Source organism: Equus przewalskii, chromosome 11 (genome assembly GCF_037783145.1).
Source record: "Equus przewalskii isolate Varuska chromosome 11, EquPr2, whole genome shotgun sequence".
Taxonomy (NCBI): Eukaryota; Metazoa; Chordata; class Mammalia; order Perissodactyla; family Equidae; genus Equus; species Equus przewalskii.
The window spans coordinates 30,774,779-30,802,709 of record NC_091841.1 but is presented as its reverse complement, the minus strand read 5'-3'; the positions used below and the strand labels follow the sequence as shown (position 1 = coordinate 30,802,709).

General features: G+C 58.4%; 1 protein-coding gene across 15 annotated transcripts in view; it reads left to right on the top strand.

Moving 5' to 3' along the window:
- The window catches only part of SHANK2 (SH3 and multiple ankyrin repeat domains 2), a 561,061-nt gene that overhangs the window by 240,673 nt on the left and 292,457 nt on the right, over positions 1-27,931 (top strand). For 14 of the 15 annotated variants that reach the window (XM_070565748.1, XM_070565747.1, XM_070565746.1 and 11 more), the window contains 2 exons: positions 12,763-13,078; positions 23,924-24,093. In XM_070565748.1, coding sequence (XP_070421849.1) covers positions 12,763-13,078; positions 23,924-24,093 — 486 coding nt within the window. Of the gene's footprint in view, positions 1-7,345; positions 8,219-12,762; positions 13,079-23,923; positions 24,094-27,931 lie in introns of those variants that run through there. The other variant, XM_070565750.1, reaches the window with a different exon arrangement.

The following is a 27,931-nucleotide window of genomic DNA, read 5'->3' as shown; positions in this document are numbered from 1 at the left end:
ACCCGAACTCCATGTACGTTCACTTGTGGGAACTCTGCACTCTGGCATCCGGCGCCCTTCGAGATGGGCGCTGTTGCTGGCCTCTTTCAGCTGTGCAAACTGGGCACAGAGAGGCAGGGTCTCAAGCCTGAGGTCACAAGCAGTAAGGGACAGACGCGGGGCCCGATCCTGACCCCCAAAAAATCTAAGCGCTGCTTCTCTGTGCAACTGCGGCCATGCTGAGCCCAGCTGAGTGTCAGGGCCTCGCGGCCTCGCTGCTCCCGGGGGTGCTGGAGGAGGCGGGGGCACCCCCACTCTCCCCGTCAGGGACTGAGGGCCGGGCCTTCCTGCGGGCCCCACATGGGCGAGCAGGCCATGCTGTGGAAGAGCCACCCCCCCGCCATGCAGGGCTCCCCCACAGCTGCTGGGGTGCCCTGCTCGATGGTGGGAAACCAAGGGGAGCTCCTCCCTGCGTCTTGGGGAGTCCCTGCTCCTCGTTGCTGGGCCCTCCTGTAGCTGGGGGGACCTGGCAGGCAGCCGGGGATGTGGGCTCAGGGCAGCTCCGGGAACCAGAAGGTGAGGAAGAGGCATCGTCCGGGTGGCCCGGGTGCAGACGTGCCCTCTCCCCCGGCCTCCATTAAGGTCCGAGAGCAAGCCCAGTGCACCTTGGATCATAAAGCTGCCCCCCAGCTTCCTCTAGCCTGGGGACCTCCCGGAGACCTCCCAGGACCAGCAGGGTGGGGGCTGGCCTCCCCCCTTTACAGATGAGGAAACTGAGGACCCCGCTTGAGTCAGAGGCTGACGCAGGACTCACGCCAGCCCCCTCCCCTGCTTTAGCTGTAGGCATAGTGCGCCCGGGTGACCTGTCTCGGCGCTCTAAGCCTCAGTTTCACCTCTGGGAGGTCCGGTGTCCTCAGTCATTGGGCTCTCAGAAGGGCTGCCCAGGGGTGACCCGCGCTGTCCTTAAGCCACAGCGCCGCCCTCTGGCCCCGCACCTCGGGGTCCATGGGGCTTGCTGGGCGCACCGTGCCTCTGCAGGACCCTGCTGCGAAGGCTGAAGCTGGATGGAGGTGGGAGAACGGAGGGCGGCCCTTGGAGCCTGGGACCACTCCAGAACACGCCTTGGGGACCCTCACCCTCTTGGTGGTCAGCCCCAGTTCGACCCTCTGAAACCCCTTCCCCTCCTCCACTCTGGCCTTGGCCTTGGACCCGAAGCCTGGTGCACTGTGTCAGGAACCGAGTGGGGAGCGCCTGCCGGGGGCCCCAACCCCGGTTGCCATCACACTCGCCTGACCCGCCCCTGGGAGAGGCCCTGACCCTACGGGGTTCTGAAGCTCCCTCCCTGGGACCCCTTGCCCCCGTTATCTGCCGGCCTCCACGGATCCTCCAGGGGCAAAGCTTCCCTCAGTGGCCCCGGCTGACGGGACGTTACGCACGCCGCAGACACCTACATCTTTGCTCACGGATAACCCCGCATTATTCCTGCGACACCTTTTTATATTTCACGTTATTTATAAAAGTATGATTCATTTAACAATTATTGTGAGATGGAGGAATGTTGCCTACTAATGTTTAAATTGCAATTCTCTAAAGCGATGCGCAGAGGAAGCGGGGTCTGCTATTTTGGGTCAGGTGGGGGGTGGGCAGCAAGAACCGGGTCTGGCCCGCACCTACCCTGGACCCGCTGCCTCCCTGTTCCCTGTTCGGTCCGCGCTGGCCGAGGCTCTCACGTACGTCCTTCCTTTCTCAGCATCTGGTTTTCACTTCTGCAAGATAAAGTGGAGGGTGTGGCTGGTGGGCCACTGAGACCCTCTGGAGCTTTGTTCCCTCCTTTCGGCTCCCCATGGGCCTCCCGTCTGATGAGAGGCTGGAGCCACCTCTGTGAGTCTTTGTTAAGGCAGAAATAGGCTCAGGCCCACCCCTGCTTTTCCAGCCCCTGTCTCCATCCCAGCCTGCTCTCTCTTACAGTAGGAGGTGGGGCCTGAGTTAACCCCAAGGCATCTTGAAAAGAGGAGACAGGGGAGACAGCCCCATGTGGGATTTCGGGGTCTGGGGGACATTCATGCCCCAGCCCCAGCCATGTCGCCTCTATCAGCCTGGGTCTCGGTGACAGTAAGAGGCCACTCTGGCTTGTTGATACAGGAGAAGAAGGACCTAAAGAATTTAGGTCGTACACAGTGTGCCAAGGCTGCCAGAGAGCCAGACCTGGAAGCTGGGCAGCCAGCGTGGTGTCCAGCCACACGTGGCTGCTCCGTGGAGCCGGTGCCACCCCACAAGAACTCGACGCTCTTCTAGAGCGGGTTCCATGCCCCAGCTCTGCCGCGTTGCTCCTCCTGCATCAGAGCATCGTGTCGTGCATCTGGTTGCCTCGAGCCCCCGGCAGCAGGGGAAGCAGAAAGAGGGAGCCCCCAGCTCCCCCCGGCCACCTGGCAGGCAGAACTGAGGGTGGGGGCCTGCAGATATGGCAGGGACATTGAGGACCCCGGTGGGGCACGGGTGAGGTGGGCCCTGGAGCCCTGCAGTGAAGGCACACAGTCTGGGCAGACGTGGGGGCCAGTGGCAGGAGGGAGCAGACAAGTGAGATGGCTTCAGGCCCCAGGCGACTTCAGTACAGCCTGGGAGACCAGCCCGGTGTACCTGGAAGAGCACCTTGGGATGCTCAGAACAGAGGAGAAGCTAGGACTCGCCACCGCTGTCGTCGCTGGTTCATTCGTTCATTCGCTCACATCCAGAGCTCTAGGGAGCAGCTCCAGTTTGCAGGGTGATGGGGAAGCTTGGCAGGAAACCTGCCTTCAGGGAGTTTGAAGTCCTAGAACCAGGAAATGCCCCGAGGGCTGACTGCCTCCATGGGAGCCCTGAGAAGGGGTCTCTCCAATGACTGGATCAGTCAGGCAGACTTCCTGGAGGAGGCAACACCCAAAAAAGATAATGTAAGTGCACTCAGAGGGACCTAGGTGGGCTTATTACAGTCCTGGGGGCAGAGTGGGGGAGGGGAGATCTCCTTGCTCTCGGCTTACAGGTTTTTTAAGTTAAATATAGGTACTTAGCGATCGCTGACAGCCGTGAAGTCCAGGCACTCTTGCAGATATTAAATGACTTGGTCCTCACGACCCTCCTACGGGGCCACACCATTCATATCCCCATTCCACGGATGAGGAAACAGAGGCACAGAGAGGTGTCGTGACTTCCCCGGGGTCACAGAGCGGGGAAGGGGCGGGGTTGGGACTCCATCCCCCTGCTTTGTGCTTCACCACGAGCTCAGGCGATCCCAAAACCAACCCTGGGAATGAGTTGGGTTATTCCCACCTCACAGATGGGGAAACTGAAGGCCAGGGTGCCTGAGCAGCCCGCGGCTGCCAAGGGAGTAAGACACAGAGCCAGCCCCTAAATGCCACATCCAGTTCTTTCCCTGGGCAGACGGGCTCACGGCCGACCCCAATCGGGCCATGTTCCCAAGACCTGCCGGCACGCCAGACTCTCACCGGGCGTGTTGATGACACCTGGCGCGTCCTCCTGCCAGGACGCCAGAGCGTCTTGAAATGTTCTGATGTGCGAAGAGCCTTTTTTTATACAAGAAATGAGATTATTTTCAGCCTGTTGTCAGGCGGTTGTCAAAAGATGTGGCAAATAAAGGGGCTTCGAGAGAGAGGGTTTGGGGGGCTGGATCCGAGCGCGAGGGGGGTCGGTGAGTCGCGGAGGCTGAAGCCGCGCAAGCCCTGGCGGGGCGGGGAGGCAGGAGGAGTGGGAGGGACTGGCTTACGAATTTTTTATTATTTATTATTTACTTAAGTGTTGATTATCTCTCCTTTCTCGTAAGGGGCTGGCCCTGGAGCTGGGTGGTTGCTAAAGGGCTGGGTTAGGAGGCTGACATTTGGGGGTTCATTTTGGGGTGACCCTCTTCCTTCCTGGAAACCATCTGATTTCAGGGCTTCATCTAGTCGCTTCTCCTGCATTTTCATCTGTCCATGGACATTGAACGTTCCCAACTCAGAAGATGCTCGCTCATCCTTTGGGATGGGCATGGGGGTGGGCAAGAAGGAAGACAGAGTCACCACCGGGCATCCCGCTCCCCACTCCCTGCCACCTGCCTCATGCCAGCCCAGCTGCGACCATAAGTCCATCCTCTCTCATCTACACTCAACGGGAGTGTGGCCAGTACAACCTCTGGTGACCACGTTCGGTCGGTCCTCCGTGAAGGACCCTGTATAGGAACACAGGGCGTGTGAGTCATGGAAGACGACCTCAGCCATCTTGGGACATCTGGGTCTCTGACGTGTCCAACCCACGGCTGTCGGGCAGGGAGGTCTGACCCCGGTGGGACCCAGGTGGCTCTCCCAGCCTCCTTGACCCTCACGGTCGCATCCACGGAGCCTTGCAGCTGGTCTCGGGGTGCCCGATAGGGACCCCACAGGGATGAGACCCGTCATGGAATGAACTGCTCGGAGAAAAAGATCTCTGGAAGCCTCGGGGAGAAGTGGGTTTTTCACTTTCGTCTCCATCCTCGTCTCTGCCTTCATTTTGGACCACTAGCTCTCAGTTGTCCTCGATCTCCCGTCTTGGAGATGGAGACGGTGTTAGCTGGTTCCTGGGGCTCTGCGGGAGGATGGGGACAGCTGACCATGAGTGTGGCCGCCTCCTTGCACCTCTGCTGCCCCAACTTCCCAAAGGAATGCGGGTCGACGCCGGGGCTCCAGGCCTCCGCGGTCTGAGCATGAAGAGTCAGATGTCCGTCACTCTCGGAAGAGCAGGTTGAGATGGACAGGTATGTGGCCGTGACGTGCAGGGCCGTGCTGTCCTTTCACAAAGCCCTGAGCCGGGGGGGAGCCAAAGCCGTCTGAGGGTCCAGACCCAGACGCTCCCACTGCATTGATTCCTGCACACATTCTGTCCCAGCCTCAGCTGAGCGCGTTCGCAGAACACGGGGGAAGCAAAGAAACCCTGAGGGCCTGGATTGCCGCTGCCCGTAGATCGCCGACAAAGCTTCCCACGGAAAAGTCAGAGCACCCGGTGGAAAATGCGCCTGCGGACACAGACGGCTTTGTGTTTGCCACGATGAAGTCTGAGAGCTTTTCGTGCCACATGTATCTTTTCCCTTCCAGTTAGCACGGGGTGGGCGTGGGCCTGTTGTCTGTGCGAAGGGAAAGGAGACTCGCACGTGTGTGCCCAGAGCCGGCATCCGCCTCCACGGTGAGGACACCACAGCTTGTGTCTGACCGTGAAAACTACTCCACACAGGTAGTGAGCTCCCTGTCGCTGGAAGTATTCAAGGAGAGCACGCCTGCCAGCGGCGAGGAGGCCTTAGATGGGCGAGGTGGGTGGGCTCAGGAATGGCCCTCCTTCCCTGGAAGGATTTCTGTGGCGCAGAGCCTGACCCAGGGCCGGGCACACAGTAGGCCTGCACACGAGTCTGACAGAGCAAGCACTCCTAATTTCTGGGAATTTTTTGCTCAGTTTCCTGGAAGTGTGGGTTGAGAAAGTTGTCTGCTCTTTAAAAGAAGGGAAGGTTTCTGGAAGAGGAATCCTTTGGCTAAGGGATGCTTCCTGGGGATCCTGAAATCCTGTTCTGTCCGAGGTCTCATGCCCCCACCCTGGCCCTGTGCGGTCCAGAGGAGGACCAGAGGTCTTTTCTGTCCTGTTGGCTGCTGCATTCCCCTGGACCCGCACAGCCCGTGATCCACAATGCAAAGGGCTGTTGGGTGAAGGGGTCGGGGGGACAGAGGGCTGGGCCTGCCCCTCAGGTGTGCCCCAGGCCAGCGAGCTGTTTCCTGGTTACGGGGCCTTGTCTCAGAAAGGCTCCCTTCTCAGGGGGGAGCAGCCCCAGCACCCCATTATCTTCAGCCTCTGCTCCTACGTGTGGGTAAACCCACCGTGAGCAACAGTGGCTCCTTACGCAAGCGACAGGGGCCGCCCGGCCGGGGTCCACGTGTGAATGCTGTCTGGGGCTCTCTGGCTCTGCTGGCCCGTCTTGGTCCCTCCCACCTCAAGTCAGGAAAGATGCGAGATATTCACGGTGGCGCCCAGGGAAGCTGCCGCTTCCCCACGTCCTTCACCCAAGGTCAACAGTGGGGTGGGGGAGGGGGCCGCCACTGGCCTGTGGCGACGTCCCCATCCCCGTCAACCCAGGAGCAGACACCCACTGTCCACTCCACTGCTGACCACAGAGGTGGCCATGCCGGAGCAAAGATTGGCACGGGATCGTGGCACGGGACGAGGCTCTGTGCTGTGGGGAGGGTGTCTGTCCATCATGAATGGAGGGAGGGAGGCCTGAGCATCGCCGGGACCCCCACTTTCCCAGAGGATCACCTGAGCTCTGTGAGTTCTCGGGGCCCACATGGCAGGGCCCCAGCTCTGACCTCCTTTGTTTCACCATCACTGTGCCATCCCCGTCCCAGCCAGGGCCTGCGGCCAGGCACCCCCAATCAACCAGACATGCCACCTTGAAGCCCCCCAGCCAGTCTGCCCAAGGGATACTGTTCTAGGCTCCCCCAGTGGGAGCAGCTGTGTCCTTGCTGGTGACACTGCATCTGAGGGAGACGCTTCTGGCAGTTATTCAGCCTTGCCCCAAATGTCCAAGGACGTGGAGCTCTGCCAGCGCCACCTCTGTCCCCCTACAGACGTGAACTACATGAGACAAGTTGGTGGAGGCTGTGATGACAAAAGGTGCCAGCGGCAGACTCATTTCTGAGGGCATGTCTTGGAAGCCGCTGGGGCTCTGGTGTGTGAATTGAGCACCCAGCTCGGCGGGTGGGGGAGTCACCCAGGGCAGGATCTGAAGGCAGCCGCCGAGCCGTGCGATCTGGGGCGTTGTAGGAGTGCCGAGGGAGGTGACGTTGGAGTGCCCAGCTTATCCAGGGCACTCTACCCGGGGAGGGGGGCACCCCTCGCAGTCTCCGTTCTCACCGCCCTGGGGGACCGTTCGGGCCTTCCTGCAGAGAAAGACTCTCGTTGCTTCTTACGTCGCCATTTTTGTTGACACTCAGTGTGTCGACCATATGGAATTAACTTACATGTTCCTCCTTGCTTTTCCCTCATCTTGTCTCATCTCTCTTTTTTTAAATTTCGGAAGCAGTTCTCTTGGCAACCGCAGAAACGCAGTTAATTACAGCCCAGGAGCAGATGTGTCGCACCACAGAACCCGCTCCCTGGGCTGTTCCATTTAGTTCCCAGGAAAACCTTCCTCCTTGGGGAGAAATGACCCCGTTGCACCTGCCGTGGAGCCCCCCACTACTCCCCCGTCCGTCTCTGTGTGTGCTTCCCGGAAAGAACTTTCTCCAGGTCACGCTGCCTCGTCTCCCCGATTTCTCTCGGGGTGGAGATGCTCAAGAAAAGTGTAAAGAGACTCTGAACACATTCATTTTTATCAGCTGCCTGGAATCAGGGCGAGCCATAGCTGGGTAGCAGTTTAATTGTTTTATCTCTCTTTTTTTTTTTTTTCCAAAAAAAAAGGAAAAGGGAGGGGGAGGAAATCCTGTCATCTCCAGGGTGATTACCACGATGCGGGGAGCCAGAGGAGTAATGGGTACTTGTGTCTGATTCTTTCGAACGGAAATCTGGGTCACGTTGAGAAATTCCACAATGCTGGCGAGGGCGGCCCGGCGAACACGGGTCTGGCGTGCGGCTTATCTGGAGCTGGGATGTCTCGTCCCCTTGACCTGCTCCTCTCGTCTGCTCGCGGACAAACGGCACTAAAGCAAACTTGGCTTTTTCTTTACAAATAAGATGACAGAAACGCAGCGCCTTCTATTGTCTCCGGGCTCGTTCCGGCAGAAGCGGCCGGAGCCCCAGCCCGACTTTCCCTGGATCACGGGGGCTCGGGCTCCCCGGTGCCTCCCGGTGGTTCCCGGCCGCCGGCTGGAGGATGCTGATTCCTGTTAAACCTCCTCCCAGATGCGCTGATCACAAAAGCCGGAGTAGCGCTGTTCACATGACAGGCGCCGGGAGAGGCAGCCGGCTTTGAAGAGCGGCTCCAGTCTACACACAGTTGGTTCCCAGCTGACAGACAGAATATGGGGTGGGCTCTGTCACCGGCGCGCCGGGGCTGGCATGCCCAGCGATGCTCGGAAGCTCGCCGTGCCCAGACGCCCGCCGCCGCTCCCGGGGTCCACGCCGCTCCAGCGCCGAGGGGCCGGGCAGCGCCCCTTGCCTTCCTCCCACCCGAGAAGGTTATATAATGAGCGGACCACCGCCAAAGTCGGAGGGAAAATGAAGTCTTTGTTAAATGCCTTCACCAAGAAGGAAGGTAAGAGAAAAGCCATAGGGAGCGAGGGGCATGGGGATGACCAGCTTCTTGTCGATTCTCGCGGGGAGCAGGGGACCCCAGTTCCTCCTAACATTGCTGGTGTTCGTTCTCGTCGTGTAAGGGGATAAATAATTACTTCTGGGCGCGATAGGACTTGGCTGGTGGCGGTCTGCAATTTCAACCCACGTGAAGGTGCTGTTTGACATCATTTTTTTTTTTAAGTCTCCAGCCGCTTGCAGAATCGCATTCCAGCATGTGCTTCCACGGTGACTGTGCCACGGGGCACGTTAGGAACCAAGTCCAGTGAAAAATAAAGCAAGTTCTGACTGTTTTAGTCTGCCGGCTGCCTGGAGGCGGCCGGGCATTGCTTGGGAACCGAGAAGGTTAGGACTTGCTGCCGGGCGCTCTCAGAACCACTTCTGGACTCTCCGTGGCTGTCCCCGGGTTGCAGCTTCGCGGCATGGTTGGGAAATGCAGTGTGGCCGATTTTAAAAGTGCATATGCTTTTTGTCATACCCTGTGTGATTTTTATTGTGGGGGAAAAAAAGGTATAAATAAATGCATGTAAGACGGCTAAGAAAATATCCACCCACTTAAGAGTTTGCACATTGCAGGAAACAGTTGGGTGGAATATTAATCATTTTCAGACAGGAAAAGAGTTATTTTTAACCCTTTTGACCAAAAAAAACAAAAATCAAGCTTGCCACGGATGGCTCCCGTTAGTTTGTCAGACGGAGAGCTCTCGTTCTGTGAAACCCGGTTATGAAGATGTTGCTTTAGAGGAATTAAGAAGGTTCTTCCCAGCCCAGACCATAAAATAAACACGGAAAAAATTTCCAATTACATTTGCACAGGGAACTAATTTAATGTGAATCTCAGTCATTACGCCGGATCATTTTCATGAGAATGGTCGCCCTGACGCCACCTGTGCGATTCCATTTGAATAACTTGCTTGATCCTCTCGAGGGGCAGAGGGTGTTGGAAGGTGTCCCAGCTCCCGTGTACCCTTGTCTTCCAAGGGCAGCCGCCCCCCCCAGAATTCCTACCACTCTTCACGCCCGCACCCTCAGAAAGGCCCCTTCAGTCTGTTTCTTAGGAATTTATTTGAAAATCAGCCTTTGCCTGTGCTCGTTTTCTTAGATTATCAACCCAGAATCGCCTTCTGGGATTTCAAGTTTCTGGGAGCCACGCACAGCATGGACATTTTAGTCAGGGGTATGGTGTCCGCTTCGTTCTGTCTGTTCTGTTCTCTCCTAGACTTTTCTTCCCTCATGAGTCTGTCTTAGCCACTGGCTGGGCTGGCTCCAAATTCCGTCTCTTTCCATGGAGGGCACCAATACCTTCCCCGGTTACATTGGTCAGAAAAATAGAACCGACTGTCGTGAGGGAAGCTGGGAGCCTGGGTGTGAGTTCACGTCATAGGATGCAGGCGTTTCTGTGTCCGGGAGCGTCCCCTTGGAGCGGGGGATCCCCTCCCCACCGTTAGCGTGAGCCCTGGCCTGCCCTGGGGTGGGGTGGGGAGATGCTCCAGGAAGCTGAGGGGCTCTGTCTGCTTGCTGGGTCTTGCTGGGTCCTTCCACTTGATGTGTCTCTGGGGGATGTTGGCTTTCTTGCTGTGATGTCGTCCACCCCCACCCCACCCCCCAGCCCGCCGGCAGTCTCTGTGAATGAAAGATAATTGCTCTGGAAGCTTGTGGACCCGTCAGCCCTGTGGAGGTCTTTCAACCCCCCACCCCTTGGTCGGGGAGCTCTCAGATCACCCCAGAGTACCCCAGCCCAGGGGGGCTTTTCAAACCCTAAATGAACAACCCTTCATCGTTCCAGAAGTCTATTTGGCCTCTGCCTGCTCAGAGTGACACCGATGTGGTCCTCCCTCATTCCCAGCGAAGCACAAACTCGGGGACTTTTCCCCAAAATGAGATTTTTCTAGTTGGTGGGTAAGGCCTTGGCTGATTCCCTTGCGCCCCAGAGACGGGGGTCCTCGGAGGACGCTGTCTCTCCCGGCCAGGCTGGTGTCTCTGAGTTCTGCTTTGAGGAATTCAGAGTAGGAGCGGGTCCCAGGGAAGAGCCCTGGCTGGGAACAGTGCGTCCTGCTCCCACAGGAAGGCCTCACAGAGGGAGCGGGTTGGAACGAGAGCACGATGCTGCCTAATTGAAAAGAACGTGACCGCCCCGATGTGTCATTTTCAAATTCTCACCAGCTGTTCGGAACCAGAACGTGAATTCCGAGCGTGCGCCTTCCCCGGGTTGCCTCCGTCTCTGGTTTCCCAGGACGGCCCTGCATCCTGGGGAGGCGGCGAAGGGGTGCACTGGGTCACGGTTGTCTCAGTGGAGCTCTGCCAGTGCCACCTCTTCTCCAGTGCGCTCTGCCAGCACCACCTCTTCCTCAGTGGAGCTCTGCCAATGCCACCTCTCCTCCAGTGCGCTCTGTCAGCACCATCTCTTTCCCAGTGCGCTCCACCAACACCACCTCTGTCCCCCAGTGTGCTCTGCCAGCACCATCTCTCTTCCATTGTGCTCTGCCAGCACCACCTCTGTCTCCCAGTGTGCTCTACCAGCACCACCTCTCCCCCAGTGCACTCTGCCAGCACCACCTCTGTCCCCCAGTGCACTCTGCCAGCACCACCTCTGTCACCCAGTGTGCTCTTCCAGCACCACCTCTCCCCCAGTGCGCTCTGCCAGCGCCACTTCTCCCCTCGTGCGCTCTGCCAGCACCACCTGTCCCCCAGTGCGCTCTGCCAGCACCATCTCTCTTCCCCAGTGCACTCTGCCAGCACCACCTCTGTCCCCCAGTGCGCTCTGCCAGCACCACCTCTGTCCCCCAGTGCACTCTGCCAGCACTGGCTCTCCCCCACTGTGCTCTGCCAGTGCCACCTCTGTCTCCCAGTGAGCTCTGCCGACACCACCTCTTGCCAGTGCTCTCTGCCAACACCACCTCTCCCCCAGTGGGCTCTGCCAGCACCATCTCTCCCCCAGTGTGTTCTGCCAGTGACATCTTTGTCCCCCATGAGCTCTGCCAGCACACCTCTGCCCCACCTCCAGCAGCTCTGCCAGCACCACCTCTGTCCCCTGTGAACAGGCTGGTAGCAGGGAGCTGATGTCATGCCCAAGCTCAGTGAAGGGGGCAGCTGTTCTCCATTTCCATGAAGTACTCCAGCGCAGCCTCTGACCTCGGGCAGCCGGGGGCGGTAGATTGTCCAGGACTCTGTCCTAAGCCACTTGTAACGTTCTTCTCCCCTGGGACACTCAGCTTCCCATCTCCAGATCAGCTCCCCAGGATGGTCTGTGCTTCCTGTGGCTCTGCGGCTGCACTTGGTGGCGTGGCAGCCCCTGGCCTCTGGCAGCAGACTGGAAAGCTCGCTTGGCTTCAGTCCTTCAGTCCACAGAGCGCGAGTCCCGTGGCAGGCGGGGGAGCCACCAGGGCGTCGAGACTCCAAGGAAGCCCATGTCCTCGGCTGCCGGGGGTCCTTGGCATCTCGCTTCCCCTGCATCCTCTTCAGATGCCTCTTCTTGGAAAGGACACTTTCTATTCCTGGCTCCAGCCCTCGGAGCAACCCAGAGGCCGGCCCTCTAGGTCCCTGTGGGTCGTGTCCTCATTCCGAGTCCCTGGGCACGTGGCACTAGGTCCGTGCTCTACTCTGGAAATTCGTAAGGAGCCGGATGAGGCGTGCCCACCCCTCCTGTTTCACGCTGCCCGTCCCGGCTTGATGGGTGGAGAAAGGAGCGTGCTTGCATCCGAGCACACTGACTCCGACCAGTGGACTTGGAGGGCTGGATGCGTCTTCTGGGGCCGCCGTAACACAGTCCCACAGACAGAGCGGCTTAAACCTCAGACATTGACTGTCTCCCGGTCCTGGAGGCTGGACGGCCGAGGTCCAGGTGTCACAGGGCTGGTTCCCCCTGAGGCCTCTCTCCTTGGCGTGTAGACGCCGTCTCCTCCCTGTGTCCTCACGTGGTCATCCGTCTGTGCATGTCTGTTTCCTGCTCTCCTCTTCTTAGAACGACCCCGGTTAGATTGGCCCACCTAGTGCCCCCATTTTAACTTCATCACTCCCTGAAAGGACCTGTCTCCTGGCACAGTCACATTCTGGGGTACCAGCATTAGGATTCCAACACATGAATTTCAGGGGGACACAGCGCGTCACAGGGATCAGGTCCAGGTCGTGGTGAGGAGGAGCTCTGTGGCTGCCTCAGCGTCCTGAGCCTGTTGTGAGACGGGGTGGCCCCCTCGCACGTGTCTCTGGGGCTCTGGCCAAGTGGGCGCTGGCCCGGATGGAAGTCGGACCCCGACTCCCTTCCATCTCCAGCATTAGCTTGAACCTCCGTGAAATGGAGACGTCATCGGTCTCCACCCATCCCTGCTTCTGTGTCGGGGTGAGCTCTGCACGCAGTGGGTCCTGCAGGGGGGTCAGCGCGGGATTCACGTCGCCCAGCTGCTCGGCTGGCACGGGGGCTCGGCGCATGCGGACCTGCACCTCCCCCCCCCAGGCCATGACGGTGACATGCCTGCCCTCACCCACCTCTCCTCGTTCTCTCCAACGCAGTGCCCTTCCGAGAGGCCCCGGCGTACTCCAACCGCAGGAGGCGGCCCCCCAACACGCTGGCCGCGCCCCGGGTCCTGCTGCGCTCCAACAGCGACAACAACCTCAACGCCAGCACGCCCGAGTGGGCCGTCTGCTCCGCCGCCTCCCACCGCAGCCTCTCGCCCCAGCTGCTGCAGCAGCTGCCCAGCAAGCCCGATGGGGCCGTGAAGACCATCGGGAGCTACACCCCTGGGCCCCGCAGCCGGTCCCCGTCGCTCAACAGGCTTGGCGGCGCCGGCGAGGATGGCAAGAGGCTCCAGCAGCCTTGGCACATTGGGTAAGCAATGGTGGGGTGCAGGGGCTGGTGCAGAGCCAGGGGGCTCCCGCAGGGACGAGAGGAAGGAACACCGCCGTGCACCACGGCTGGCTCCCGGTTTCTTGAACTCGGGGCTTTGCCCACAGGTTGAACAGAACGTCAGTTTTATTCCAACCCAGATGCTGAGAACACTTTATTTAAAAGCGGAGTTCTGCCAGCTGCCCTGGCTCAGGCTGCCTCCCGAGAGCAGTGGGGCCCAGGGTCACCTTCCTGAGCACTGTGCCCATGATGACTGCTCAGGACAGGCGTGGGAGGCCGGGTGGAGCTTCCTGGGCTGGCTTGGGGCTGCTGCTGGTGTCTGTGGCCTCTCTTCCTTTCCTTGTGCGTCGGCCTCTGTGTCGTAGAAGTGAACAGAGAGGGAGGTGAGGCCACCAGCCTGCTCTGCACGGAGAGTTCTTCCAAGGGCTGCATTTGATGCAAACGCACCTTATCCAAAATCAGTGCTCTCACTCGTAGCAGTGAGGAACCCCTGCTCAGACAGGGAAACTGAGGCTCAGAGGGGCCCGGTCAGGGCCCTGGGCCTGACGAACCCCCAGCAGCCACGGAGATAGTCCTAGCTGGTCCTATGATATATGCCCGCATATGTGGCAGGTGCATGCAGCCCCAGGTCGGGGAAACCCCATTCTGGTCCCTTTTCTAGATGAGGAAATGAGGCCAGCATAATGCAGACTGAGCGCATGGCCCCCCTCGGCGTCTGACTCGGGGTCCGGACCCTCCCCAACTCGCCCGTCTCCCAGCAGCCGGGAGTGCTGCATGGGCACTCAGAGCTCCAAGCCCCAAGTGCCCTCTCACCTTGTCACACCGCCTTCTAGGCGAGGATGGGACTTCCTGGGTACGCGCTCCTTGCGGGGGCCTCTGAGGGCTGGATTTGGCGCTGGTCGGAGCGATCACAGCAGGGGCCATCTCTGTTCATCCCGCTGCAGTCTCGTGGGGGCCGGAGCCTGGTCTATGCATCAGCTCGTCTCGCCCCTTTCCTCCTAGTGCCTCTGTGAGGGGCACCGTGTCCTCCCATTTTACAGACCAGGGGACTGAGGCCCGGGGCCATGCGGCCCGTGCATAGCTGGGGCAGGACTGTGACCCAGGTTTCGCCGGTTCCTGAGTCTGTGATGCGGGGTTCACAAGGGCTTGTCCTCCCTGAATTCTGTCCTCGCCCACGGTTCCCGGGGAGGGCTGGCGGACCTGTGTTTTCCCGGCTGGCATGGGGTTACTGGTGAGGTTCGAATGCCCCCTTGGTCCAGCGTGTCACCCGATTCCGCATCCCGCCTCCCAGGTCTCGAAAGGCGCTTGGGCTCGCCGAGGAGCCGGCCCATGGTGAGTCTTGCTGGCTTCAGTCACCATTCCACGCCCCCAGCTAAGATCAGGGATGTTGGGGAGGCGGGGTCAGGCTGCATCCTGCAGGCCAGCATGTGTTCGGGGCCAGGGGCCCAGGCAGAGGGTCAGTACATCATGTGGGCCCGGAAGAGGGCTGACTGCCATCACCATGAGCAGCAGACACGTCTCCAGGCTGCAGCCACCACGGAGGTGGTGGGGAGAACGTACCCGAGGGAACCCAAGCCTCCCAGCCCCTCGGCGGGGCCACGGGCCTGACCCTCTCGATGCCGGCACACCCCCAGCCCATCGACACTTCCCACCGGAGTCTCTCCAAACCGCGAGCTCCAGTTCCCGGCTCTGGTCTAGATTCTCACTCTGAGTCACCCCGAGGGAGGAGTCCCAAGCGCTGAGAACATTCAAAGCTAAATTAGAGGATTCCCCGAGGCTGCAAATTCCGCTGCGCCCTGTTAGCTAGAATTACGGTTATAATTTTAAACAGAGTGCGTCCCCTTCCTCAAGCACGAAACCTAATAATATAACGCAGGATGTGTGGCCGGGGGACTTGCAAAAACTGCAGAATATTTCTTGTGGGGAGAGAAACACAGCTGGGGCACGTGGCAGGGACCCTGCCCGATTGTCCCTGGTTTCCTGCGCAGGTGTGCATGCACCTGGCTGTGCGCGTTCATGTGTGCATGTGTATGCATGCACATTTGTGTTTGTGTGTGCATTTGTGTGTTAGTGTGTACATGCATTTTATGCGTCTATGTATGCGCGTGTGTGCACTTGTGTGTAGCATGTTCGTGTGTGCATGTGAGTGCATGTTTGTGTGTCATGTGTGTATGCACTTACATGTGTTAGTGTGTGTGCACACTTTGTATGTGTGTGTCTATGTGCACTTGTATGTGTGTGCGCATACACTCATGTGTGTGCTTGTATATGTGCATGCACACACACGTGTGTGTGAGAATCCCAGCAGCCAGCCTGGGCTGAGTGCTCGCTGCCAGGACTTCCCCAGCACGTGTTCTGGACTCCACTTTGTGCCTCATCTTCGGTGACTGTAAAACAAAGGTCATAGAAAGACCAGCTCCCTTGGGTTGTTCTCAAACTGAATGAAGGAATTGGTGGCTGTGCCTTGTACACAGTAAGTGCTCAAATACATGCTGGTCCTTAGATGAAGCTCAAATCTACATCCGACCCAAGACCCGGCGCTTGGCCAGGCATGTTCCCATTGTCGCCCAGAGCTATGGGACTGAGGCATTGCCTGGTTGCAGGACTCAGTACTAACCCCGGGCCGGTCTGTCCGCCTGACTCTGAGCCTGCTGCCTGTCCTGGTCAGTGGAGCTGGCCTGGCACAGCCAGCACCCAGCTTGCCCAGCAGTGCCCTGCCTGTCAGTCCTGCCTTCTCTGCCGGCGTCCTGGCCTTCTTCCCTCCCCCATCCCAGCAAAGCCTGCCTGTCCATGTCCATGTGCTCAGGATCCAGCTCCCTCGTCGGTGACGGGAGCTGTCCTGTGACGGGAGTGCCCCGCATGGGTACTAGTGAGCTGCTGGGGTCCTTCCCCCAGGACTCCCCTGTCCTAACGGGACCTGCCAGGCACATTGGCTTTCCCCTGGGATGGGAGGATAACAGTGGGCATTTGAGCCACATGGCAGGCTCTCTGCTTCTTGGCCAGGAGGCTACAGCCGGGTCTTTCGCACCTGCACCCAACCAGCCCGGGTGATAGGGGATGCCGGCACGCAGGGCGCCCCAGCACAGCCCCTGGGCCTTTTGGGGGCTCAAGGAGGTGGCTGAGTCCCTCCACTCCATCTTTGTCTTCACAGCTCAGAGCCCAGCCCCTTCCTGGGACAGACAGGCCCTGGCCAGGCACTATACACAGAGGTTGCTGGTGAGGCGGACACTGGGTCCCAGTCTTGGGCAGCACGGGGTGCCCCTAGACCCCTTTCTGGTTATCCCAGAACCGGGAGCTGGGGTTAGGGTGCTCCCCATGCCATGGAGGGGAAAGCCCTGTACTGGCCTTGCGCTCTCTGTCTGCAGAGCCTGGATCACTGCGTAGCTGCCCAGTGGCCCATCACCCAAGCAGATGCTGAGCCACATTGCCAGGTTGAACTCAGCTCAGCTTCCTCCCTGCTGTGTGACCTTGGGCAAGTGACTTGACCATTCTGTGCCTCAATCGTCTTATATATGAAATGGGAGTAAGAGGTTTATGATGAGGTTTAAGTTGAATTCGATACCCGTCATGTGCTGAGACCCGTGTCTGGCTCGTAGGAAGTTCCACACAGTGTCTGCTACCCTTAGTTGTCATCATCATCGGGGACATTTTAGAGAAAGACCCTCCGGCTGCTGTGGGGCAGACACTGGCGGGTGGCGGGTGCCACTGTCCCAGTGATGGCTCCGGCTTGGGCTAAGAGGCAGGAGAAGCAGAGAAAATCACATCAGCGGGCAGAGGGCACTTCACACCCCGAATGAGGGGATTTGTCCTCTGGCCCCACCCGCCCTCCCCTTGTCCCCTCCTTTCTCTCTCACTGCCCATGGGGAAGGCCGGCCACTCCCAGGCAAAGCCCATCTGCCTAAATGCCAACCTGAGGCCCCAGAAGCCTCAGCCAGGAATGCAGTGGGCACATCGGGTGGCCAGAACCAGCCTCGGGCCAGACTCTCAGATACAGACTTGATGAGAGAGGGGTCGAGGGCTCCCCAGCTGCCCAAGCCCTCACCCAGGCTCCTGCTGGCACCCCCTGACCGGCTCCCTCCCCGGCCTGGGCCCTGTGCTGCTAATAGGGTCAGCCTGCCCCGTGGAGCCAGCCCTCACGGAGCTGCCCCGAGTGCGGGGCAGAGGAGGTAAGAGGGTCCAGAGAGGCTGGGAGCCGATGGACCTGCAGAATCTTGTTTGCATCCTGCCTCAGATGCAAGGATCTGCACGCACCTGCCTGAGGCAGTGCCCTCTGGTGGCGCACACTGGCATGGCTGGTCCATGTTTCTAAGACCCAAACTGAGAAGGGGTTTTGCCGCGTCCACCTGCCCCATCGCCCACCACCTGAGCATGGAGACGAGGGGTGTGGTCCTGTGAGGACCCCTCCCAGCTACTCAGGGCATTGACCGGCTCTCCCCAGGTTCATAACAGCTCTGGATGTATTTTTGCAAAGTTCGGGCAGCTGGTCCTGAGGGCTGCCCTGGGCTCACCAGCCGAGGGAGCGTTCTGGCCACTCTCTCATCAGATGAGGGGTTCTTGGGCGGGTTCAGCTCAGCAGAGTGGAGAGACAGGCTTTGGGGTTCGGGCGGAGATGAAATGCCGCCCGTGGCTCACCCGCTGTGTCGCCCCGGGAAGGAACTCCAGCCGGAGACAAGCGCCTGAAATCCAAGAGCAGGTTTGCTCAGAGAACAGATGGGGCCACGGACTTCAGAAATCACAGGCCCCCTCCCCTTCCTGCAGAGGCAGAAACAGGGGTTCCAGAAGGTTCCGGGGTGGTGGGAATCTGCCTATCCAGCCCCTTTCAGAGGATAAAGTCGCCATCTGGTCAGGCTCACTGGTGGGAAGGGGCGCTGGGTGCCCCTCTGGCTCGCGTCTCTGTCCACCTCCGGGATCCTCTCCTTGTCTCCTGGGGACATGGGAACCAGGACGCCGATGCTTTGACCCCCCCCCCACCCCCCCAAAGGGACAGGGACCTGGTTTCCTCAGTGAGAACTGCAGCTGCTGCTCCTTCCCCTGTGCCTGTCCTGACCCAGAAAAGGGGCTAGGGGCCCGGCTGGCAGGGTTGGAGCGGGGCGGGGGCGAGATGGGCACTGCCATCCAGGGTGCTGATGGCAGGTCACAGGAGGCCAGGAGTAGGGGATCGATAAGGAGCCAGTCCCCCGGGTTTGTGTCGCCACCTGGCAGGGAGGTGGGGCCAGGTAAAGGAGGCCCACCTGGGGGAGCAGGTGCATCTTGGCTGTGGAGGGCCATCCCTCACGTGTCTCTTTCTCTCCTTCCGCATTTGGGGACATTCTGTCTTCGCTCTGCTCTCTCAGTTAGTGGCATGAATGAGTGAATTACCAGCCCCCTCCGTGCTGGATGCTCCCCATGTCCTCAACTGAGAAATGAGGGCAGGAGACATGTCAGCCCCCCAGCTTGCTGTAGTGGAGGACATGGAACCAGAGACACCCCCAATAGAGACCCCTGGGAGCCAGAGCTCACACAAGTCAGGGTTCAGGCATCCATGGGGGAGGTGGGGGTCTCCACGGAGGAGGGGAGATCGCCGGGTAGAGAAAGGAGCCGGCCAAGCATCAGGGAGGGGCAGGGGGTCCAAGTCTGTCTCATGTTCGTGGGCGTCTACAGACCCGCTAAATACTTCCCCAGTGAAGGAATGGATGTGTAAGAGGCTGACAGATGAATGAATGGAGAAAGTTCAGTGTGCAGGCTGGTCCCTGTTCCCCCAGGATAACTGGGAAATGGCTCAGTTCACTCATCGAGCCACCCCACAGACGCCACCCGTTTTCTGACACTGAGAATTCAGTGATTTATCCCTCTACCAAGCAACGTGGTTGGAATTCCATCTGGCTGTTCTTGGATGAAACGCAAGGAAAATGCTGACAGTTTGGGGTGGGGGAGACTTCCGACCCATCCTCCCTGTGCAGGGAGGACGGAGGGACCCAGCCTGGCCCCCCGCCTCCTTTCCCAAGAGGAGACAGCACTCCCAACCCTGAGCCGTGGAGGGGCCGTGGCTCCTGCTGCTGTCTGGGGTGGCCATGGGAGAGCGGAGCGTGGCAGACAGCGAGGTTCATAAAACAGGGCATCGTGGGGATAAGGCACCATCCCTCGCAGAGGAGATTGTAGTCACCTCGGTTCATCACCGCATGGAACAGCGAGGCTTCAGGGGGCCCTGGGCTGGAGTCAGGGAGCCGAGATGTGTGGTTGGCTCTAAATCTCTGTATCTAGATCCCTATTTGTGGAAACCCTGTTTTCTCACCTGTGAAATGGGGCTTTGCGAGGCTCAAATTGATCTGGAACAAGAGCATACTTGAGCATTTGTGTGGGACCGCACATTGCTGCTGGTGCCTAGAACCACGGACGTGCTCTGGTGTACGAGGCCTAATTGCTTCCTATTCTTAGGCAAAGGCTTTCTGGGCTTGGATTGCTGGGTTAGGGAGCTGACCATCTGCAAAGTGGCTCAAAGAACAGAGCTCCCCGGACTGGAGCTGTGTTCACTTTGACTTCTCTGCCCAGTGACACACACTCTGGCTCTGGCTGGAATCAGCTGGCTGACACGTGCATCCTGTTACCCGCTTTCCCGCTGGTGCAGGGAGTGGCACTTGTGCTCGTGTCCACATAACACCTGTACAGAGTGGCTCCTGTTGACTCATTCTCAGGTCACTCCAGACGATCCCCTCTTATCAGATGGGGAGACTGAAGCTTCAAGAGATTGACTGATTTGTTCAACATCTGATAGTAAGTGAACAGCTGGGCTTCTGGCAAGGTCCTTTTGAAATGTGAATGGATAAGTGAACAGATGATGTTTAGATAAGTGGTAAGATGGATGGGTGGTAGATGGATAAATAAGTGGATGGATGGATAGATGGATGGATGGATGGATGGATGGGTGGATGATGGATGGATGGATGGGTGGATGATGGATGGAGGATGGATGGATGGATGGATGGATGGAGGATGGATGGATGGATGGGTGGATGATGGATGGATGGATGGGTGGATGATGGATGGAGGATGGATGGATGGATGGATGGATGGAGGATGGATGGATGGATGGGTGGATGATGGATGGATGGATGGGTGGATGATGGATGGATGGATGGGTGGATGATGGATGGAGGATGGATGGATGGATGGATGGATGGAGGATGGATGGATGGATGGTGGATGATGGATGGAGGATGGATGGATGGATGGATGGATGGATGAGTGGGTAGATGGGTGGATGGATTTCTCCTGAGGATCGACTTTTCAGGTTGGGCTCAGCCTCCTTGCTGATTGTTGTTGACTGTGCACAGTGGGGTCCTGCAGGTCCTTGCAGCAGTTCCACTGGGGGATACGGGGTGGGGGCTCTGAGAAGATGGGCTCCTCATTTGGTTCCCAAAGTCGGGGCATAATGGCTTCTTCTGCAGCCAAAAAGCAGCTGAAGTCAGGTCCAGCAACCCCAGCTGTGTGGCTCACCCTCTGCCCTGCCCCTGCTGCCATCAGTGTGGTCTGTCCTTATATTTTCTCTGGACTTTGACCCGTTCCTTCCCTATGGGAGAAGCCCACCTGCCTCACCTCGGCCTTCTCATGGTCCTCTACTCTCCTGGCCTTAGGGATGGATTCATGGGGGTCGGCGGACCTGCCCATCCGCTCACCGCCCCCTGGTGTCTGCTGCAGCCATGCCTCCTGTCCAGGAGCATCCGTGCAGCCTGGGAGGCATTGGGGCTCATTTGTGACCTCACTGCTAGGACCAACCTGCAGTCTCTCAATGAGGTGTAATGCATTGGACACTTCTGAGCGCCCACTGCTGCACCTCCAGCCAGGAGGGGGCATTGAGATGGTGCAGGCAGAGCCCTGTGTTCCGGCTGCTCCCGGTTCAACCTGGGTGATTCTCAGATGCAGAGGCCATAACTGCCATCAAAGCTGCAGTGACGGAGGTGGCGGGGGTGAGGAGGGGCTCTTTATTTGCGTCCCCTTATTTACCCTCCCAGCAGCCCCGGGGGCTGGGTCCTACCCCCCATCACTGAGCACAGATGTGACAGGCGCATCAAGGGTGATTCAAGCCCTGCTTGTGGAGGTCTAAGGAGAGGGGAGATCTGACCCCGGGCTGCCATATTCTGGAGCCACACCCTCCAGTGACCCCCGGCCTCTTCTGAACCACTTGGGTCCAGGCGCAGTGGCCCCAGGGGACACTTTCCCCATTGCAGAGGAGTTGAGTGTCCTTGGTTACCAGGACTCACTTTCCCCCGTCCTGGGAGGGATGCTCGGGCCCCGTGTGGTGAAGGCTGTCCTCTCAACTCTCAGTCCTGGGCCAAGGCGGCCCCGAGTCGGGCTGACGGAGGTGGATTGAACGAACGAACCCGCCCCCTGATGCAGATGCCACGGCAGCGAGTCCTCTCAGGTGGGGATTTTGAGGGGCTGCTCCGACTTTCCCAAGTTCTTTTTCCTTACGGGCAGGTGACCCAAATTGTCCTTCCTCTGTGAGTCAGCTGGCCTGCTGACCTGTCACCTTTGCACTAGAGATGGTCATACAACTTGGCTCCTGCAGGGGTCGCCGCCCCAGGAGTTCCCAGGATGTTTGGGGATAAATAACATCTACCGAGAGGGACCACCGGCTCCTTAGGACGAGTCTCAGGGTGGGTTTTCCTGTCTGTGCGCATTGATCTCTACCTGGCCGGGCAAGGAGAGGTCAGGTGAGAAGGTGATGTGAGGCCACTGGGCAAGGCTGCCTGGTGGGCAGGATTCTGTGATCTCCACCTGTGACCTTGACTTGGTTAGAGAAGGCTCTGGGGAGGAGTGGCAGGCCTGGGGACAGAGGACCACAGCTTCCCACTCCTGTCTGCATCCTCTGAGCTCAGTTAAGCACCTGCCTGCCCTCTGCCCCACGTGGGTTAGGGAGAGCCTGGCTTTGTGGTCCGGCAGGCGGACGTGGCGGCCAGCCCTTCCCCACACCTTACTACTACAGTATACGTTAGGGTGTCAGTGGAGCATGCCACAGCCTGCAGTCTCACATGTGTGAATGTGGGTCCCCGTGGCCAGCTCTCACGACCGTGACGGTGGGTGAAGTCAGACAGAAGACGGCGTGGTCTCGCTTCTGTGAGTTTTCACCGGCATACAGCAAACCACACGTCATTGACCGGTGGTACAGTTGTGGGTAAAGCACAGTACAGAAGGCACGGGCCGGGGGCGTCACAGTAAATCCCAAAGTGAGTGGTCACATCGGCTTCTAGAATTTTCCTTGCAATGCTGTTTCACAGCAGTTCCTGCCTAAATCTAAGAACTTCTTCCTCGAGGAAATCTCAAGGCTCCCTCGGTAGGTTCACAGGCCACAGCATCTGTAGTTCAAGGGGAAAACCACGGTTGGGGACCCCAGCCTTCCTGGCCATGAATCTGTGACATGAGTCGGCCTCTTGCTGAGACTCAGATGTGGTTCCCTGATTCCGGAACCTTCCCCAGGTGTTACTGATACTCCTCTCACTTCCCGTTGGGAGACACCAGCTGGAGGGGAATTCTTGTCTTGTCTTGACCAGGGCCCTCTGGAGCTTCGCCCCAGAATCTCTGCCCAGATTCATCCGTGTGGATGCTTTTTTCTAAAGATCCCATCGCAGAAAGAGAACTCAACATGACGCTTGGCAATTATCATGGATAAGAACCAGGGTGGACGTGCTCTCTTTCTCCTTCCCAGAAACAGGCAGCCCGGGTCGCCCATCACAGCGATGCAGGCATGTCACCATGGAAACCACGTACACATGTTTCTGAGAACATGCTTCTGTCCCACACGTCTCCCACCCTCGGGCCCAGTTAAGATGTCGCTCACATCAGGGGTGGATGTCAGCCTGGAAATACGCTCTTTGTGAAATAATAACATAAAGTGGGAAAGGACTGACGTGCCTCTTATGAAATGTCATCGGGGCCGTGAGAGTGGGCCGCATGCACTGCAACGATGAGAGCCTTTGACAGAAGGTTCTGGGTGTTTCCTCGCCTGGAGTGGCCAGTGCTCACAGTGAAGCCGATAGCATGTCAGAGACGCAGGGCCTGCCCTGATGGCTGCCCCCACTGGAGCCTTTTATTATTATTATTTGTTTTTAAAATTGTGGTAAAATACGCAAAACATAAAATTTACCATCTTAGCCATTCTCAAGGGCACAGCTCGGTGGCGTTAAGCACATTCACCTTGTTGTGCAACCATCACCACCATCCATCTCCGGAACCTTCCATCTTCCCAAAGTGAACTCTGTCCCTATTAAACACTTATTCTCCATCCCTCCCCCAGCCTCTGGCACCCACCAGCCTACTTTCTCGCTCCATGAATTTGACTCCTCTAGGGACCTGCTGTAAGTGGAATAACACAATGCCTGTCCTTTTGTGACTGTCTTCTTTCACTCAGCGTCATGTCCTCAAGGTTCATCCACGTGGGAGCACGTGTCAGGATTTCCTTCCTTTTTAAGGCTGAGTAATATTCCACTGTGTGGATGGACCACATTGTGTTTATCCGGTCATCCATCGCTGGACACTTGGGTTGCGTCCACCTTTTGGCTGTGGTGAATAATGCTGCTGTGAACGTGGGTTTGCCAATACCTGTTTGAGTCCTGCTTCCACTTCTTCGGGGCATATTCCCAGAAGTGGGATGGTCAGAATTCCCCAAGTCTTTTGACCACGAATGCTGCCTCCAGCCTGGTCACTTCTTCCTCTAGACTCTGGAGCTCCGTCCTGTGTGACTGCCCAGCGATTGCTGTGGACGGGTTGGCCCCAGGTCGGCGGCGTGACCTGCTCTGTCTCGGGCAGTGACAGTGACCTTCTCTCTCTCTCTCTCTGCCCCCTCCCTCTCAGGCCCACCTTCCCGCCTGGTGCCCACAAGGACGTGCTCTCGGCCTTCGAGTACCCGGGGCCCAAGCGGAAGCTCTACAGTGCGGTGCCCGGGCGGCTCTTCGTTGTCGTCAAGCCATACCAACCCCAGGTCGACGGCGAGATCCCCCTTCACCGTGGCGACAGGGTCAAAGGTCAGTGTCCGCGAGGTTCTTGCCTCTGGGGCCCCTCAGCCTCACTTGACCCCCTCAACCAGGCTGTGAGGGTGTCAGCATCCGAGGCATTGCTGTGGGAAATAGGGAGCCCTGGGAGGGCAGAGCCGGAACAGAGGGAGGCTCACCAGTCGTTCTCGCGGGATGCACCCGCAGTGACCGTGATGTCTATTAGGGAAGACGACACACACATATAACTGGAATGAGATTCCCCCATAAAAAGAGCAAGGGAGGGGGCAGACGAGGCCACTGATGGGCAGAGCTCCTCGCTGACTGGAAACCCCCAGGGACTCGTGAAGAAGCGGCATTGGGACGGGTCCAAGCATAGGCGGGATTAGGACGTGTCTTGTTGGGAGTCAGGGAGGGGTATCTGGGTGGGCGGTCCAGCCTGCGCCACGGCCTGGAGGCCTGCAGCGTTCCAAGGAAGGCAGTCCACCGCCTTGGAGGGAAGGGTTCCTGAAGCAGAATCCTGGGAATTGTGGCTGAGAGCATCGAGGGCTGCCATGAATGCCAGGCTGAGGAGTTAGACTTCGTTCCCAGGGTCCTGGGGAGGCAGCGATGGTTTCTGATCTGGGAGATGAGTATGCGAGACCCTTCAGGCAGATGGGCGTAATGACACAGGTGCAGGAGGGAGGGAGGATGGCAGTGGCTGCAGCTGAGGCCTGTGATGCTAAAGGCCACAAACGGAAGTGGAGAAGTGATACGTGTGGGCTGCAGCCACGTAGGGGCAGCTGAACTCACCAGGAAGAGCAGGAAAAGTCACGCCACGTGTGCCCAGCCACGCGTGGGCCCTGCCATTGTAGGGCAGGCTTTCAGGGGAGGCATGGCATAGAGGGTATGCCCGTAGACGTGGGCAGGCCAGCTTGAAGTCCTGCCTTCCCCACTCGTCTCCATTTGGCCCTGAGCTGGCAATTAACTCAGTCCCCGTCCTGTACCATGTGCTAATCCGGCTGATGTCCCTGGCTTTCCAATGACAGGTGGCGCCCCGTTCTCTCTCTTGACACCTTCTGGTAGTCCAGCTGCACACATATTTGACCATCTGGCGGCATCAACAAGTCCCAGGGACTCTGTTCATTTTCTTTCCATCTATTCTTGTTCACCCTTGGTCATTTCTACTGACCTTGATCTATTTCAAGGTCACTTACTCTTTCCTCTGAAACGTCCCCGTCACTGTTAAGCTCATCTCGTGAACTTTTTAATTTCAAAAATTATGTGTTTAAACTTTAGAGTTTCCATGTGCGTTTTCTTTTCTCATTTCTTTTTACTTGCCAAGACTTCCTAGGACTCCGTTGAGATTTCCCACTCATTGAAAACGCGTGCTGTTTCACGACCTTGTGGGTTGGTGCCATCGTCGCTCTGAAATCCTCATCTGCGAGTTCCGCCGTCAGGGGTCATCTGGGGTTGGCCTCACCTGGTTTCTTTTCTGTTGAGAACAGGCTCCATCCTCGTAGGTCTTTGTGTGTCTGGTTATCTTCTGTTGCGTTCTGGACATCAGGAGGTCTAAGTTGTGGACATTCTGGCTTCGGTTCGGCTCGTTTTCCTCCTTAGGTTTCGCTGAGTTGCTTGGGTGACAGCTCAGGTCTCAGATGTTAGCTGAGCAGCTTTGCGTCTGCACTTGGGGTCAGAGATGTGGGATGCTGAGTTTGTCGGCCTCTCTCCCATCCTTTCCCCTGTGGGGTTGCCCCCAGCCTCTTTCTGGCTTCACCTGTCTGGCTCTTCACCTGCTCAGACCGCAGGTGTTTGCCGTGTGCCCGTCTACCGCCAGCCCTGCCACGTGGACTGTACTTTGTCCAGGCCGCAGGCCGGGGAGGAGGGCCTTTCCTACCAGCTCCCCTGCCCTCCCCCAGGGCAAGCGTGCATCCCACCAGGCCTGTCTGTTTGTCCCCCGGCTCCGGCTCCTTTCCCATCGTTTTCAGGGTTCATAGCTGCCTTCTGTGGTGTGGTCCCGTGGAGTCTTTGACCATCACACTCATAAGCAAAAATCCCGGAATTGTCCCTATATAATTTAAGGCAGCATCCTTGTTAACTTTTAAATAGAAACCTTCAAATTACAAATGTAAAAATTCACATGACCTGCAGTTTTGAATTTTAGTACCAGGATGCATCACGTGGTAGCCCTTTTCCTGACTTGTTGAATATTTTCAGTGGACCCCACAACAGTCACAGTATGGCCAACTGGCCACCATGCACAAGACGCAGCCTTTGCAGACGGGCGGGCTGGCGGCCGGGCAGGTGCCTTGCCTCCGGCTCCGTCCCAGCGCTCACTCAGGCCCAGACAAAAGGCGACTGAGGCGTCTGCTGAGTGCGCGGCTGTCCCTGGACAGGAGCCTCTCTTTATAGTCACATCAGCCAGTGGACAACTGCCTCGGCTCTGCCTCCCTCTCCTCTTCCCCTGACCTGCAGGCTGCGGGAGGCCGTCCTGGAGGGCCACGGGGAACCCCGCTCCTGGTGGAGCTGGTGGGCCAGGCCGGGCGCACGGGGGCCATAGAAGCCCACGGCTGCTGGACCTTCCTACGCCCTCCCAGAGGCCCGTCCGCTGCCGCCCGATGCCCACCGCCTTCCTCCCAGGCAGAAAGCTGGGCCCGCAGAGCCGCATCTGGGAGCCACTGCTGTTCTGAGGACACTGGGAAGGGTGGGCTCCCAGGCCTTGCCACACTTAGGGGCTGTTGTCTGATTCCTGTTGGGTGGCGATGCTTAAAATAACCACAACTCTCGCCAGTCGGTCAGCCCCTGCGTCTTCGAGGCTGGTTACTCAGGAGGCCGGGGAGGCTGGCGGCTCATGTGGAGAGGAAGAATGCCCCAATGTGGCCTGCTCTTGCGTGCACCCCAGCTCAGCCCACCCTGTGACCCCTGGACGTCACCCAGGTCTCCCGACCCAGCTCGGCCCTAAAATCAGCTGAGCCCCCAGCCCCCAGCCCTGGGCCTTCATTCCACAGGGGACCGCCTTGCTCTGCAGGCCCAGGCCCACGCCGGGCTTCTGGCCAGGCTGGGAGGAGCCTGGGGAGCCTTCCTAGTCACCCACTGGCCTGTCCCTTCATATCCAGGAGCTTTGTACCCTTCTCCATGCCTCGGAGATAATAGAGGAGTGGACAAAGATGGAGACTGTCATCAGGGAGCGCCTGCTGTTTACAGGCATACAAGCGTCACGTATGTTTTTGTGTGTAAACCTCACAGCAACTGTGGGCCGAAGGTATCGGATCCCATTGCATCAGTCAGCTCGGGCCACCATTACAAAGTCCCCCAGACCAGGTGGCTCAAATCACAGACGTTTGCTGTCTCCGGGTCCTGGAGGCTGGACGGCCGAGGTCCAGGTGTGGGCAGGGCTGGTTTCCCCTGAGGCCTCTCTTCTTGGCGTGCAGACACCATCTTCTCCCTGTGTCCTCACGTGGTCATCCCTCTGTGCATGTCTGTGTCATCTCCTCCTCTTATAAGGATGCCAGTCCTATGGGATCAGGACCCAGCCTAGTGACCCCATCTTACCTTAATCACCTCTTTAGAGACCCCATCTTGAAATACAGTCTCTTTCTGGGGTACAAGGGGGTCAGGGCTTTAACATGTGAATTTGGGGGACACGACTCAGCCCCTCGCGCCTGCCTCTTCCAGACCTGGGAACGTGGTGAAGAAATCTCCCATCTCCCACGCTGGTCACCGGGGAGCTGGGCCTTCAGAGCTCGTTTGTCTGGACTCCGAGCCCACGCGGGTCCCAACCCCTACCCCCTTGTCTGTCCTAATCACTCACTCCGCGGTCGGCTTGGTGCCCGCTTTACTTGGCTCTGCCCGAGTTTGCGTTCTTGACGTCGCTCAGAGAGAAGGGGGCAGA